This window comes from Euwallacea similis, chromosome 20 (assembly GCF_039881205.1).
Source record: "Euwallacea similis isolate ESF13 chromosome 20, ESF131.1, whole genome shotgun sequence".
Taxonomy (NCBI): domain Eukaryota; kingdom Metazoa; phylum Arthropoda; class Insecta; order Coleoptera; family Curculionidae; genus Euwallacea; species Euwallacea similis.
Window position 1 is genome coordinate 1,164,803 of NC_089628.1, and position 15,072 is coordinate 1,179,874.

General features: G+C 36.8%; 4 protein-coding genes and 1 pseudogene across 5 annotated transcripts; 3 read left to right on the forward strand and 2 right to left on the reverse strand.

Moving 5' to 3' along the window:
• Positions 1 to 8: 8 nt before the first annotated feature.
• LOC136415355 (selenoprotein F) lies at positions 9 to 1,301 on the reverse strand. Its single transcript, XM_066399902.1, has 4 exons — positions 1,131 to 1,301; positions 950 to 1,065; positions 408 to 583; positions 9 to 214 (listed from the first exon to the last, which is right to left on the reverse strand). The coding sequence occupies exons 1-4, from the start codon at positions 1,170 to 1,172 to the stop codon at positions 63 to 65; spliced, it is 486 nt and encodes a 161-aa protein (XP_066255999.1). The 5' UTR covers positions 1,173 to 1,301; the 3' UTR covers positions 9 to 62.
• Positions 1,302 to 1,442: 141 nt separating this feature from the next.
• On the forward strand, positions 1,443 to 2,780 carry Uch (Ubiquitin carboxyl-terminal hydrolase). The gene is made up of 7 exons (XM_066399901.1): positions 1,443 to 1,601; positions 1,670 to 1,681; positions 1,772 to 1,900; positions 1,961 to 2,106; positions 2,158 to 2,317; positions 2,370 to 2,501; positions 2,553 to 2,780. The coding sequence occupies exons 1-7, from the start codon at positions 1,569 to 1,571 to the stop codon at positions 2,637 to 2,639; spliced, it is 699 nt and encodes a 232-aa protein (XP_066255998.1). The 5' UTR covers positions 1,443 to 1,568; the 3' UTR covers positions 2,640 to 2,780.
• A 1,143-nt stretch (positions 2,781 to 3,923) lies between these two features.
• On the forward strand, positions 3,924 to 8,235 carry LOC136415578 (choline transporter-like protein 1). Its single transcript, XM_066400215.1, has 12 exons — positions 3,924 to 3,959; positions 4,018 to 4,146; positions 4,201 to 4,343; positions 5,463 to 5,558; positions 5,626 to 5,786; positions 5,848 to 5,956; positions 6,013 to 6,205; positions 6,274 to 6,506; positions 6,563 to 6,774; positions 6,833 to 7,008; positions 7,539 to 7,628; positions 7,811 to 8,235. Exons 1-12 carry the CDS (start codon positions 3,924 to 3,926, stop codon positions 7,943 to 7,945), a joined length of 1,713 nt encoding a protein of 570 aa, XP_066256312.1. The 3' UTR covers positions 7,946 to 8,235.
• Positions 8,236 to 8,271: 36 nt separating this feature from the next.
• Positions 8,272 to 9,175, forward strand: LOC136415579 (uncharacterized; annotated as a pseudogene).
• A 1,174-nt stretch (positions 9,176 to 10,349) lies between these two features.
• LOC136415483 (uncharacterized) lies at positions 10,350 to 13,909 on the reverse strand. 2 transcript variants are annotated; one of them, XM_066400066.1, is made up of 9 exons: positions 13,673 to 13,909; positions 13,398 to 13,533; positions 12,562 to 12,751; positions 12,245 to 12,506; positions 12,007 to 12,191; positions 11,842 to 11,951; positions 11,626 to 11,788; positions 11,280 to 11,570; positions 10,350 to 11,124 (listed from the first exon to the last, which is right to left on the reverse strand). In XM_066400066.1, the coding sequence occupies exons 3-9, from the start codon at positions 12,670 to 12,672 to the stop codon at positions 10,585 to 10,587; spliced, it is 1,662 nt and encodes a 553-aa protein (XP_066256163.1). In that variant the 5' UTR covers positions 12,673 to 12,751; positions 13,398 to 13,533; positions 13,673 to 13,909; the 3' UTR covers positions 10,350 to 10,584. The 2 variants fall into 2 exon arrangements, with proteins under 2 accessions (XP_066256163.1, XP_066256164.1); XM_066400067.1 differs by lacking the exon at positions 13,398 to 13,533 and having other exon boundaries at positions 13,673 to 13,908.
• Between the last annotated feature and the right edge of the window lie 1,163 nt (positions 13,910 to 15,072).

The following is a 15,072-nucleotide window of genomic DNA, read 5'->3' on the forward strand; positions in this document are numbered from 1 at the left end:
ACCATATGGTAGTGGAAACTTTCCCTTTTTCTCTATTGTTCTTTTTCACAATGATTGAGAAACTAAATATGGTTTGTTTTCAAATAATCCCTTTCATCATCGTCTAGATGGGTGCTTAAAAATTCGTCCACTGAATCAGTGTTCCACTTCTCAATCGCCACAGTTTCTAGAAGGTGGCCATCTTTATCGTAAAGTTTAATTATGGGGTCCAAACCTGCAATGAAATGAACATAATCAGGTTAGTTTAGGTTAGTCTGACAATCTATTTTTTTACTCATTTATCTTTATCATCACACCAATAAATTACACACTTTACAGTGTGTAATTAGTGGATGCCTGTTTTAGCATAAACATACAAAAAGTGGGAAAATGAATCTCTTTGTATGAAATCTTCTTGATTAACTTACCCCTGACGTATTTGATTTGAAGATTTGAAAATTTAGCTGGTCTATCACTTTTAATAAAGGCTTGAATTTGGGGATATGCTCCGAATTTACAAGTACAAACCTCAAGCACTGCTTTGGCATATTTTTTATTTTCTTGCCCATTTTCATCTGGACTGCAGCATTCCTTGCAGTGGTCTCTAAAATCATTACATAAAATAACTGCTGTTTGAGATAGATTACTTATTTGCTATACAGAGGGTCTTGCACATCAAAAGTAAAAAAATCATTACTTCAAGTGTCTAAGTTGAATTGCAAATGAAATTTCTGTGTAAAAGTGTTCTGCAAAAATCACAGCGATTTAAATAAGATGCAGCACTACTGGGCAGTGTTAACTAATTCAAAATAGCAAACTCATGCAGTCATCTATGAGGTGTTTGGATTGGAATTTCATGCCAAGGTTTTGGAGAAACTTTTCGGACTGATCCTCCAAGATGGGGATTTTCAATGATTTAATAGATATTTCAACAAATAAAGTTCATTTAGATAATAACAATAAAACTTACTTTAAAAAACCCAAATCAAATTTGGGCAGCTGCTCACAAGATGAGCATAGTAAATTAGCTTTGTTGAAAGCTAAACTCCAGCAATCATCCGATGAAAACTCAGCTATTATCATTTCCTGAAAAATTATGAGAGTCATTTCTTGATAATATGTTACTAATTCTGGGGCAGTTTATTCCTTACAAATGATATGGTTAGAATTATGGGAACTGTTAATGAATACATGTTTATTTATGCTTAATAAATAGAAAACTTTCTTAATTATTAAAGTTAATAAGAATTTATTGAACAGAATATAAAAAACGATAAAAATAATATAATTTTAATAACCTCACTTTTGAATTGACAAGTTAAACATGATTTGACAACAGAAAAAAACACGAAAAATGGCAAATAATGACCAACAGCGACCGAGGGATATGAAACATGAATTCTGATTGGTCCATTTAGACACGTGTTCTTCCCCCACCTCCCTCTAAATAAATAAATGTCAACGTCAATGATTGTAAATGTAAACAAACGGCACGGGCTGCGGTTTAATCAACTTCTGGCTAACCGAAGGAAGGGAAACCGGCAAATTATATAAATTTAATAGTCATTTGGACCATAAAATAAGTTACAATGGCTCTACTGCCCTTAGAATCAAACCCAGAGGTGAGTAAATATTATTCTAGTATAACAAAATCAACGTTATTAATTAATTTACAATTCATTGTTTACAGGTTATGACCAAGGTAAAGTACCCCCATCTTCATAGCCTTTACTTTATCACATTTCTCCATAAACATGTTTACAAAAATATCTAATTTCTTCCATACACACAGTTTATCCACCTCTTGGGTGTTCCTGATAAATGGAGCATAGTGGATGTCTATGATTTGGAACCTGAAGCTTTGGTTTGGGTGCCCCAGCCAGTAATAGCTTTAATCTTGCTGTTTCCATGCAGCGATAAAGTAGGTTCCATGGGTATTTGAGATGGTACTCATTCAACTAAATCCTGATTGAATTTTTAGTTCTATGATCATGCCCAAAAGGAAGCAGAACAAATAAAGGAAAAGGGGCAAACATTAGTAAATGATCTTATTTATATGAAGCAGTATGTTTCTAATGCTTGTGGGAGTATTGCCTTAATTCATTGTGTAGCAAATAATGCTGATAGGTATCTATGAGATTATTGCTTATGCACCTAGACTTCATAAACTTTTCTTAGACTTGACCTCCAGGATGGTGTGTTCAAGAAGATCTTAGAAGAAGCAAAGAACTTAACTCCAGAAGAGAGAGGACAGATGCTTTCACAGAGCAACAGCAATTCTGAAGCTTATAAATTAATAACTGCCCATCAAGAGTTGGCAATGGAAGGCCAAACTGAAGTATGCCCATTTAAAAATTTAGTTTTTAGGTGTTATATATATATGGATTTAGGTAAACCCCAATGAACAAGTAAACCACCACTTTGTTGCGTTAGTACGAAAAGGAGGCTATTTGTATGAGTTAGATGGCAGAAAGGAATTTCCCGTAAACCATGGTCCAACCAATGAAGAGACATTTTTACAGGTAAAGTCAGGGGTTACATAGTTATAACTTGAGAAAATGTTTTATTTTTAGGATGCTGCCAAAGTGTGCCAGGAATTTATAAAGAGAGACTCTGAAGATGTAAATTTCACAGTCATGGCACTTGTCCAGCATGATTAATGGTTCCCAAATTGGTCCGTAAAACTACGCATTTTGTGGAATTAGTTATACTTATTTTGCATTATAATTTAATGTGAATCTCAATTTGCCTGAAAAGTGTAATTGCAGATGTAAAGTATATCATGACCGATTTTTTTCAAGGAGTATTTTTTTCCTTATGTAAAATGTTACACCGTACCTACGTACTTCCTACTTTAATCCTCGAAAATATTAATTATGCCCTATAAAAGCAGTTCTTAAAGTCCACTGACCCTGGCATGTACAGGGTGGAAAATTTCGATGTTTATATAGAAAATCTCGATAATTATTGGAGATTAAAAAAAACGAACGCAGCAATCTGATGTCTTTTTTGGAGTGATTAAAAATTTTTAATTGTGCTTTAATGTTCAGTTTTCTCTTCAGGAAGCAAAAGGTCGGTTTTAGTTATATTTTATCAGCTTTCGTCACTTCATTACATTTTAGTTACACAAATATAATTGCTACATTACGGGGACCTTTTTTTGTAGATCACCATAATATCAAGAAAATTTTCTTGTCTCATGAAAATTTGGACAAATAATGGATACTAAAAATTGAAACATTGATTTTCAAGTAAGACATCGCTATGCAGTAGAACAAGAAAAGATACTATGATGAAGTAAAATTTCGCGTAATTTTGTCCTAATTTAACCGACCTCGTGTCTTTCAGGGACACCGAGATCCTCATGCTTAAGCTGCCGAAACGGACACTTCGTATCTATTGAGGAGACATTAAAGGGTACCGTATTGTACAGGTAGTAGTATTGCTTGAGCAGTGTAAAAGTTTTTTTTATTTAGTATGCATAACATTTTTATCTTAATTAAGCCGTACAACCAGTTAATAACAGATAATCTTTCTAATTACGGTCGTCTGTAGGAAGCACTGAAAACGTTAGTTGTGGGTGGCTTATTATTGCTTATGGTTTGTTACAGTTTTTAAACTTCAACTAATTAGGTTCCACCAATAGGGTTTACCTAGGAACCTGCATAATAATTATATTCTCTTAAATGAGGACCGTTGTCATTGTTAAAGTTAGTGATCAATAGTGCTTATATGAGGTGTGTGCTTCAAAGGTACGGATCATGGGTAAATACTTGATTTACAAATTTGCTATAGATTTTGGTAAAAATACGATCAATTCTCATAATTTAAGTGCTTTTTGGATGCTTACTCTGATGTTTTTCTCAACACCAAGTAAAATTTTAAATTTAACGTTTTAGTCTTATAAATTCCGATTTTTAGGCTTGGTAAACCGTAAAAACTGAATGGGGATATCGTGCAGTTTGCCTCACCCCGAAGAGGCAAGTTGCCATATTGAAACCAACTTGTTCATCATTAATTAACTCTTAATCATTACAGCTGGGCGCGTTCAAAAAATGCGCATCAGACGCCCTATTGGGGGACATAGATATTCCCGAGAAAGAAGAAAACAGAAGACCCACTAACGTGAAATGGCTGTTCATCTTAGGAGCCTTATTAGTTATTTTCGTAGGTGCAATCTCTTTAATCTCAATTTTGCTGCCATGATTGTATGCCTTGTAGTTCCCCCTCGCTATCTATACCTTGTGTTATGCGGACTTGGCGAGAATCTTCGACGGCTACGACAAATGTGGCAATATTTGCGGAAGGGATAATTCTCATTGGGAGGACATTGAATGCTCTGGGAAAGATCAAAGGGCGTATCCGTAAGTCTCTTTAAAAAAAAGAGATTTTTCAGAGATATACTGCTCAAAATAATCTAGGGAACAAGGATAATTGTTGACAAATCGTCATATTTGATATCTTTGTGATAAAATAAGTTGCCGATATCTCATTTTTAATGTCTTGCAAATTTTCTTAACAAGAAAACCGAAGATGTGGCAGGAAGACGTACTAGTACACGTACTACGACAGCAGCACAAGATCGTTTTCTGATTCTTCGATCTAGGTGTATAAGAGCTGCTACAGCTATGGATCTGATTAGAAATTTACACGAGGTAGTGATTTTGAACCAAACTGTTAAAAATCGATTACATGAATCGTGGAAATCAGGCTCTATGTTTGGCTTGGGCAGTGGAATATTAGCAGGGGCAGCAGAGATTAAATCCTACAGGGGTTTAGAAGAATAGGCTAATGTGTTACTCATACATGAGTTCCGATTAAAAAAATCATGGAATTCTGAAATTCTGAAAAAATATCCGAAAACCCCGAGGTCTGTAGACTTGATTGAATTTATAAATTAATTAAATTAAACTGAACAGAATTCGTCCAAAAATTAAGACATAAAATTTAGGTAATATACAGGGTATAATATAATATATTATATATAGGTAATGTAAATAGATTGAAGAACTTAAGAAAAACATAAAAATTCGTCAGTGGTATACGAGCAAATACTCTAAAGGATTTTATTTACCAGGACCTTAGAAAATAAACTACTCTGTATAGTAGTTAAAGATAATCTATTCTTGTATTTAGCGACACCTAATAGGCATATAAAATTTGAAATCTCTCTTTACAGGTAGGTGAGCAATAGGTCAACAGTAGGTCAAATACAATAAAATAAAACCTAATTTTTTCTTAACTTTTAACACCCTGTAACTCCGCTACCGATTGAGATTGAATACGTTCTTATATGAATTTTTATTTTTATTCTGTACTAAAGAATACATATCTCGTACAGTGCCGTGCAAATTTCAAATACCCTATACAAAGATTGTAGCCAAAAGTATGCCTGCTCCTTTGATTCTTTTGAACAGTATATCTAAAATGCGATATAATTTGTGTAAATTTTATTCTTATTTCTTTTGCAACATTTTCCGTAGTTACTTGGAAGTTGAGAGCAAATATACAGGTCCCACATTTAAACTTCACTTTGGGAGGCAAGAAAGGCAATGTGTTTCTTCATGCAAAAAAGACTAGTAAGTATTCCTTGCACAAGCTCTGAGTGAATTATTAGAACAGTAAACATTTTTTCTCCACTATCAGTACCCCAATGTTTGGAAGATGCGTAAATAAGTTAATGGAGAAGGAAATGAGGTCAGTTGAAAGTACGCTCTTCACCGAACTGAGGTTCCAAGAAAAAGATATTGCCATGTACTTCTTAAGCGTTAAATGGCAGCTCATCATTTCATGCCTCCTTTCAATCCGTAAGGGCAATTTCTAGATAAAGTAATTTGTCTCTTATTGCAATTTTTGCTTTTCCCTTAGTGGTCTCCAGTGTTATGATGTTTTTATTCTGCTATGCTTTAAGCGTGGTAGTATGGGGGCTTCTGATAGTTTGGTTTGCAGCTTCAGTGCTTTTGACCATTACTTTCTGGTATGTTCTAACTCTGACTGATAGCTCATATTTTAACTTATTTTTATCTACTTTAGGAGTTTTTATTTGAGCCTACCCGATGTGACTGTATTCCCGTTAATCTTGGGAATCCCTCTGACGATGTTCCCCGTGATTTTAGGCATGGTCTTCATCGGGTGCAAGAACAAGATAAGACTCATAATTCCACTCCTCAGAGAAACGACGAAAACAGTTTTCGCTATGCCCGGATTGATCTCTATTTCTTTTATGGTAAGAACATTTATGTCGAGATTATCGCAAGTTTTGGTTGATAGGCATAAGGCATTTTTTCCCTTTAGTGCGTCATAGCCCTCCTAAGTGTGATCTCCATCTTTAACGTTGTGTTAACCGCCATAGTTTCTGCTGGTACTTTGAAGAAAGCGTGGCAGGACTTTTACGCTTATATGTGGAACTTCCCCATGGAGATGGCCTTTGTCTACAACTTTTTTGTCTTTATTTGGCTCTTCCACTTTCTCATATGCATCCAAAATATGGTCATTGCGGGTGCTGTATCCAAGTGGTATTTTAGCAGGTAATTTTCAGTGAAATGTGTGGTTGTAGCAGAGTATATTGGTGTGGATTTCACAGAGATAAGGATTTGGTTAGTAAACCAATTAGACAATCTATTGGAATCACTTTTAAGTACCATCTAGGATCCGTTGCTTTAGGGGCGTTGTTGGACATTATATTCCCGGTGATCCAGATCTCTATGGGCTTATTGAAGCTTTTTAAGGTGTTTAGTTTGAACAAGACGGATAGGTTTCTTACTATTTTATTGACCAACGCCTGTATTGTTACCGGTAATATTTGACATTGTTATTTATTTTCTCAAGCTGAGGTCTTCTATAATTGGAATAGCAATGCATGGTCGACCTCTCCTGAGGTCCGGCGAGCGGGCTGCCAGGTTGATTATTCAATATTTAGGTGACATTATCGTGATGAACTATGTTGCTGATTTCGTGCTGCTACTGGCTAAGTTGTTCATCGTTATCGTCAATTTGCTGTTGGCTTTTGGGATTTATAATATAGCGCCGGTAAGTTTGTTTCCTTTGTCCCTCTTGAAATTTCACATTTAGGTCTGGTAAGTATTGTTCTATTAATCCACTTTTACCTTAAAAATTCCTCAAACAGAATGATGAGAATGTTGAAAAATATGGTTTCTTTCTTGAAACGTTCTGGTTTCGGCAAATTTAGTAATCAATATTTTTTTTTAAATGACGCATAAGGTGTGTTCACCAAATGTCAAGAATAGCGAGGTTCGAATGAATTTTTCCCGAAAATCACGTAAGTGGTACAGTTATCAGGGCCGACCTTAACAAGTCTGGCTCTCTGGGTGAAATCTTTAATCATCGCCCTCGTGGCCCCCCCCCAACTGTTGATCAAGCAAGTTCGCCGCCTTGGGCCATCGCTGAACCTCGCCCCCTTATATGGCCGGTATCGACAGTTACTATATTATTAGTTTGGCTCTACAGTGTTTAAATGAGCAAACTCAGTTTGTCAGCTATTAATCTTTAATTTTTTGGCGTTATTTAAATTTAACTTTGAAATTAATTACACCTTGTAGGGTTCCGTTTACGAGAGCGACTTCATATCCTACATCATAATCGCAATTGTCTCGTCAATCGTTTCAAGCGTGTTCTTTGGAATATTCAAGGTATTTAATTTATTATTGTATATATTTCCAATCACAAAAATAACAGTAAAAATTAACTACAAAATCAAAGAAATTTAGCAATTAAGTGAATCACTATAGTGCTACAGAATTGGTTGAGAAGGGTCAATTTCTTTGGTTTTTGTACATTTTAGTGCCTAAACTCAATAAAGCGTCTTGATTAGATTACTGCCAACACATTTTTTATCTGTTACTGCGAGGACAGTCTCCTGAACGACGGCAAGGTCCGACCATATTTTATGACCAGGAATTTTATGGAATTCGTGGAAGAAACGAAAAAAGTTTATAATGAAAAGTAAGAAGAAATTCGGCGGATGCACCTTAAGGAACAGTTTGTATGTGCTACATTATTGTAATTAACTAAAGAATAGTGCGTTAATGCGCATTTTAAGAACAAAAAATCCATTATGATTTTGGTCAATTTTCAAAAAGTTGGTTAATATGTATGTACAGCTACTTAAGAGCCCGGAACAATATTTTTGAGATACGTGTATGTCTTAATAATTGGGAGTTACTGGCGATACTCAAAGAGGCCCAATAAAGGTCTCTCAACTCGTCAGATTTGCGCTTAACCTCATTTCTGTTCCCATCAGGCATCTAAAGTATCTATCTTTAAGTATTTGTAATGTCAGCACATATATGTAAGCTTGATAATAAAAAATGTAACTCACTACTGACCCACTGTTACTTGCGGAGCCTCAACTTCGTGGAAATCTTCAAGACCCCCCCAAAATAATTTCCTTTATTCCTCTCTTATGGATCATCCAAACCATAAAGGTTTTAAACCTCTTTAGAGTACGGAATAACGAGGATTATAGCCCCTTCATTCAATGAATGCATTGCTTGCATGATGGCCCACGACTTTGCTACTGATGTTGCGATATTGGGGAGTGAGCTTGCTCTTAGGCTTACGGGTAACCCAAATCTTAAGCAGTGACGCTTGAACTAATGGTAGGTTTTCACTAAGGTTTCCATTAATAGGACTTTAATCACAGTTGTCTTAAATACGCATTGATAGGAGCGGCTAACACCTTCAAAAAACATTTATGGTAAATACGAAAGGCTTTGCCTAACGTTAAGTTTCTGTAAGTGTACTGCATCGCTGAGGCAGGATTTGCAGCCGCATCATCTTCAAATTACAGGTAAAATTGGGTGGTTTATGGCTAATGAGGCAGAGGTGAGTGTGGTTGCAGTAAGGCCCTGGCGAAGCCATCTTCAGCGCGAACGGTGCTGAATAATTGCAAAATTAAGATTCTGGATTTAGAAACAAATCCGGCTGGTGATGGCGAGTCAAATTGAAGAGTTGTATTTTCATGGCGATGGATTGATGCTGGGGCAAGGGATTATTGGCGAGAAGAAACCTTGTTTCGTAAAGGTTGTAACAGTTATTTTAAGAGCAACATCCCCATTATTTCTGCGGTAGAGAAGGGTTGTTTTAAAACCGAAGATTTTGCCAGGTGTTGCCAGATAACTGAATTTATCTAGAAGGGCGAAAGGAGGATGTGGTTTTCTTCAACAACACCATGTAAATTAGTAATAGGCATCGAAGCTTTAAGTATTAATCTATTTGTAAATTTAGGGTAAAAACATAGGGAAACATCGCATCTCACCGGGCGCTTCGATCTTCACTTTGTTGTCAGGTGATGGTAAATCAAAACAATCGAAATCACAGGAATGCAAAAAAACTGAAATTGTTTAGTAAGAGTCATACCTCGCCCCCCACACCGCCGTAAAATGAGAAACAAAATATTTTGTTTTCCAACAGCGAGGTGCTTGAAACTTGCCCTGTGATTGGTGCTCTCAACCCTCCGCTCCCTCCATACGACAACAATGCACGTTGCGTTTAGTCAGCAGTACCCCATATGTTTGGTCCGATGAAAGGGCCAAATGTACGTTCAAGGTAGAAGAGCGACATGTGTGGTGCTGGTTGAGAGACCAGACCAAACTTAAGATAAACAAAGCATAATTAATGATAGCCACCATATCAAGGTATTTGGCGAGCCACTATGACCATTCGAATCAGGTAACATTTTCACTGTCTCTTTGCTCTTAAGAAACTAGACAAATAAACTACGATAAACGGCCATGTTCACTTCTTGGCGAGGTGAACATTGAGGTGCCCGGTGAGGTGCTATGCTTCATTAATTTTTTACCCCTAGGATAATACCCAGGCAAGCCGAAGAGTGCATATCATCGCATTCCTTGGTGCACGGCAAGGGATCATCGGCAATGGTGCAGAATTGATTTTGATCGTCCAAAAGAGATCAGACACCATGCTGAGCGCAGAGAATATTTCAATGTAAGAAATACCACTTTTATTAGCTTGAAATTCAAATGGCGCTCGATAGGTTTTTCTCACACAAAATGCCAGAGTTTTAAAAATTCATTCGCATGGGTGATGTTTCTGGACAAGTTCCCAAAAACACGTGCTGGAAATATATCAAAAAACGTTTATTGCGGGAACAGTTTCTGAAAGTTAAGATTGAATATACTTGGCTAGCATAAATGCCAGCAAGGACTTGAATTGCCATACTTAGTTGCAAATTGAGAAAGTTTCACTCACAAATCACTTGTGTATAGGGGTCAAGTTGAATTCCTATTAGCCGTAACAAAATGAGGTATAGCTAATAAATTGACTTATATTTCCAATGAGGACACAACAATAATTATATGAATAACATTTCCCTGTAAAAAATGTAAACTTGTAGAAACAAGTAAACGCATATGAACTTTTTTCCAAGGAAGCTAGTGAGTTTTTATCTTTAAAGATAAAAGTCTTCCAAACCTTCAATGGTTTTGTCAGATCTAAAGGAAGTTCTAAAAACTTTGCCAGTATACAAACGTCTATCAGGAAAAAGAAGCCTCGATATTTTTCAGTCTCTTCATCGCTGCCACGAATGCGGCCAATTAACTTAATTGCTACTATATTTCGACCAATTCAATGAACAACCCCATTGCCAATTTTTTTGCTAAACTGCTCCCTTATTCTCACCCTCTGCACTTTCCCGGTTCTCGTCTTAAAGGGTATCTCTTCCACAATCCAAATTTTAGCCCTAATTTTGTTCTTCTCCGACAACTTTTCATTAGCATACTTCCTCAATTCATCTTCAGCAACGTTAAATTTTGACTTCAACGTTACAATGGCAGCAGCATGGTTCCGATCCATCTCGTGAAAAATATTGAAAGCTACCGCGTCCTTCACTGCTGGATGCGTTAGCAAGGCCCGCTCTATGGTAAGAGGGCTTACTTGATAAGTCTTGTATTTGAAAGTGTCGTTAACTCTGTCTGTCACGAAGAGATATTGCTCATCGTCAAAATAGCCAAGATCACCCGTTTTGAGGAAGCCTTCATCGTCGAAAGGGGATTTGATGAAGCTACAGCAGCTTTGATGGTACCCTTTCATCATGTAAGGACTTCGGACAAGTATTTCGCCTGTCTCGTTGCGGCCCAGCACGGTCCCATTTTCAATATCTACAATCTAATTAACAACAACGAAGTTTTACTTATTTGAATTAGGGCGAGAAGTTATATGATTATCAATACATGTAGGTCACCTCGTATATTCTCAAGTATCATATTGGTGATTGGTGACAATTTGGGCATTTTTGGGCAACCTATAGATAAAACTCCTACCTTAACTTCTACATCAGCCACCAACTTCCCGGAAGCCAAAATCTTGTCCTCGTAAGCTTTAACATCTCGCAAATCGAAGGCAGACACTGCAGCACATTCACTGGACCCATATCCTATGGTCACTTTGGTATGGGGCAGTATCTTTCTCACTTTCCTTAGTTGGGCTGGGTCCATTGGAGAACCACCTATTATAATTGAATAGAGACTAGAAGTGTCGTGCTTCGCTATGGTTTCCGGGGGTAGATTCGTTATATCGTAGGTGTAGGTGTTTGACATGAAGGCGAATGTTATCTATGAAAAAAATTCAGCAACATTGATCTTATCCGAAGATGGTGAGGGTTAGTACCTTGTATTTCTCGATAATGTCCAGGAGATTTGATGCAGGGATTTTGGGGGCTATAACCTTAGTGCCTGCATGGGACAATGTTACCCCGGTCAGCAGGATGGCAGATATCCAGTAGAGGGAGGCGAAGTGGGTCATGACGTCAGGTTTTAGATTATCCATTTCACTGCAAGAAATTCGTGAAAATCTTCATTTTACTAATATTCATTAATGGCTTACTCTACTAGACACTTAAACCCATGTAGGACTCCGTAATGAGATAAAGCTACTGGCTTGGGAAGACTTGTCGTGCCACTGGTGAAGACATAGATGGCTGTGTCAAAGGGGTCCTAAAATTATTTCTCGCATTTACCCTCATTGAGGCTGAGGGCGTCTTCTCCTTACCCCCGGATAAAGTTCGAATTCACTCTCCTCCTTAGGATTAGGCGGGGCAAACTCCTCCACCCTCTGAGCTTTTTTTTCGTTCTTGGTATTTTCCCCAATGATAAAAAGCCTCATCTCATGGCTTTTATCCATAGTTTTCTCCAGCTCCTTACGAGCCTGCATTATCATGTTTATGGATTTATGTTCTGAAAATTCCAAATTTCATGTGTAAGTTCTAGTAATTGACCTGGAGGCTCACCGCTGAAAATAATTTTTGGGGTAGTGTAAGACAGAGCCCCAGCCATTTCTTCCACGCTTTCCATTGGGTCTATGGAAGCGGCACTTGCGCCCAAAAAAATGCTAGCTAAGATTGGGATTATGTTGTGTATAGTGTTTTCGGAGCAGACCATTGTGGTATCTCCAGGCTGGACCAAATTATGCCGCTTTAAGGCGCAAGCCAGTCTTACGGCTCTTTGTTTGGTCTGAAGATATGTTTCTCTTTGATCAGTATCCGCTTCTATCTATGGGTTAAAAACTCTCAGTTTAAAATATCTGGAAGAATAATTGGAAACTTACCTGAAACACTTTATCCGGATATTTATTACATAACTCAAAAAACAACTGTCCTATAGTCTTAAGAATTTTGGGGCTCTTTCCGGGAGGCCCCCGAATGATTTTCTCTGTCATCTTCGGCAACGATTCTTGTTAAATACTTTGTTATGCTAGTTTACTCATTAAAGTCAAGTAGCAATTGCACGGCTGTCGGCTGTAACGCATGGGAACATATCAATAACTGGTCTATATATAGAAATGGTAAAGAATGGAGAGGATAAGTCTACCATCACCGTGCTGGTGGGCACTGAGACAGTGGTTGCTGTTTAATATAAATCCAAACTCGTTTGAGTATTTAAAAATCGGGTACACGGTTGGTGTCGGTGAAGGCTAGTTATAGTTTATGGGCCAAGCTGGGAGTAATGGGTCTCGTAAAGAGGTCAAGTTCACCTAAAAGGCTTTGCGTGTATTGTATGATGTCATTCAGAGATTTTTCGACGGTGCGTAATCATTTAAGTAAAGTGCCCCAGAGTGTGTTTTTGTCATCATGAGATAATGAATTTGGACTAGAAAAGCATCTATAATTGAGTATGTAGGAGGTAATTAAAGCAACAGCCTGATAATTAGGGGAGATTAAATAAAAGCAAAGTAACACAAAAAGAGTAGAAAAATAAAACACTAAAATTTCGAATTAATTTTAAAAAAACTGCAAAAATAACACTTTCTAATTTAGTTTAAAAATCTACGCTTTATGGCACTTTGAAGGAATTTTCATAAGAAAAGTACCCCGGGAGAATGTGCCCAACATCTGGTTTTCTCTAAGGCATATATCTTAAATAAGACCACAAAGATTCGCTCACCTTAAAACTTGAATATCATGAAGAGTAACGCTCCAGCATCATTTAGGACTTATCTGAGTTACCTCAGGTAATTTTGTTTACTGAAGATATCATTAGAGTTAGATTAGATAATATATGCCCAGACCACGCGCGTAAACTGCAATGAAACAGAAATTATGTCACACTTTGAGGGACAAGAAAGTATACCCGCACTCGAGTTTAATCTCCCAATTCAAACTAATCGGTTAAATCAAACTGAATTGTTTTTTAATAGCTTAATAAACTATTCTACCAACCTTCAGCTTCTATTAGTAAACACCCAGCTCCGGAGTAAATAACTATTGAACTTTACCAGAGAGAGCAGAATATAAACATTGCGGGGTTCGTATATTCGTTCGTTTTTAAAGGAGAACTCCTCCTTTGCGTCCCCAAAATATCAGTTTATAGGGTGTGGATTATAGCCATCCCCCTTCAATTTGCGCAGGAACTTCCGAGCTCAATCCACCACCGCCCCAGCGTGCGATGATCATTGATTTTTAGGTTTTTAGTGTGAAGGGCTAAAGATAAAGCGTAATACTTCTTGCCGTTTTCCTTTAGGAGATCTATTGCACATTTTAAATTTATCGAATGCACGTAAAAGTCAATTGAATTTTAAAAGTAGGTGCACATGACTGCTTCTCATTTCTCAAGAGAGTTTGATTTATTCTCAATTTCTTGTATTTTCGTTTAGAAAAGTAGGTACTTACGCTATTGGCACATATATTTATTAAATTCAACACCTAGATCACAAGGTTCCGTTTCACACACGTTCAGCTGATTTTCACGCGTTAATAATAGTTTTGAATAGCAACATACGTCTATATACTGCAATAGTGTTCGGCATTCTGATAACATGTACTGCCTTGTATCTGAGTGCTAGCAGCATGTAAATTAAAATAATGTAAATATTTACTCGTGGCACTTAATGGACTGCTTTTATTCATGTGTACAGTCGCGCTAATTGCATATTATTTCCGTTTTAGACATTCGCAGGGATGAAAGAGTGCGATAAGGGCCTTCTGGGCAGGATTAATTAAATTATACGTTTTCATACGATGAAATTAGTTTGAGATTCTGAACTAAATTGGATGAAATTTCTTGAGACTTAAGGTGGACAATTTTGAGACGTAATTCTAGCTATATGAGAAAAACTGTACTGGGTTGTTTGGTCCTGTATCAAACAGCCAACGAAAAGAAAAGCAGATTATATAAGTGTGTATACACGTTAAATGTGTTTTTCTTATTTTGCATTAACACACTCTTTTTTTTATTTTCTTGGTTCTGCTTAATTTTTGTTCTGGCTAATATGGCGAAGGACTTTTACATGGAGGGACAAACTTCATGTAGAGAAGCAAAGAAATATGTGGCATAAACATTATTAATTTGTTTTAACTTCATATAAAATAGAAAATAAACAACTAGGTAATTTGCATATACTTGAAAAATAATCAATAAATTGCCTAAAATTAAGGTTAACAGTATATACGCATCCAAGGTTCTAATGGCCATGAGCAAATACTTTCGCTTTCGTGATCATTACTGAACTATCGACATTTGGGAAGTACTTTTACTTGACTTTAATGACGATAACAGAACTGATTGCGAACAGTTATAAAATAAAATTAATGGTTTCCAATAGCTATGGATATGTCGTTAT

What these genes read in the sequence shown, in the direction of transcription:
- LOC136415355 (XM_066399902.1), bottom strand. Translation starts at nt 1,172, where the DNA reads ATGTATTCATTAACAGTTCCCATAATTCTAACCATATCATTT. An exon ending in TAATTCTAACCATATCATTT is followed by an intron (nt 1,066 to 1,130) that starts GTAAGGAATAAA and finishes ATAATTTTTCAG; the next exon opens with GAAATGATAATAGCTGAGTT. An exon ending in TTTGATTTGGGTTTTTTAAA is followed by an intron (nt 584 to 949) that starts GTAAGTTTTATT and finishes TAATGATTTTAG; the next exon opens with AGACCACTGCAAGGAATGCT.
- Uch (XM_066399901.1), top strand. Translation starts at nt 1,569, where the DNA reads ATGGCTCTACTGCCCTTAGAATCAAACCCAGAG. An exon ending in GTAGCAAATAATGCTGATAG is followed by an intron (nt 2,107 to 2,157) that starts GTATCTATGAGA and finishes AACTTTTCTTAG; the next exon opens with ACTTGACCTCCAGGATGGTG. An exon ending in ATGAAGAGACATTTTTACAG is followed by an intron (nt 2,502 to 2,552) that starts GTAAAGTCAGGG and finishes TTTTATTTTTAG; the next exon opens with GATGCTGCCAAAGTGTGCCA.
- LOC136415578 (XM_066400215.1), top strand. Translation starts at nt 3,924, where the DNA reads ATGGGGATATCGTGCAGTTTGCCTCACCCCGAAGAG. An exon ending in GAGCCTTATTAGTTATTTTC is followed by an intron (nt 4,147 to 4,200) that starts GTAGGTGCAATC and finishes TATGCCTTGTAG; the next exon opens with TTCCCCCTCGCTATCTATAC. An exon ending in TGATCTCTATTTCTTTTATG is followed by an intron (nt 6,206 to 6,273) that starts GTAAGAACATTT and finishes TTTTCCCTTTAG; the next exon opens with TGCGTCATAGCCCTCCTAAG.
- LOC136415483 (XM_066400066.1), bottom strand. Translation starts at nt 12,672, where the DNA reads ATGACAGAGAAAATCATTCGGGGGCCTCCCGGAAAGAGCCCCAAAATT. An exon ending in ATCCGGATAAAGTGTTTCAG is followed by an intron (nt 12,507 to 12,561) that starts GTAAGTTTCCAA and finishes TTTAACCCATAG; the next exon opens with ATAGAAGCGGATACTGATCA. An exon ending in GGGTTTAAGTGTCTAGTAGA is followed by an intron (nt 11,789 to 11,841) that starts GTAAGCCATTAA and finishes AATTTCTTGCAG; the next exon opens with TGAAATGGATAATCTAAAAC.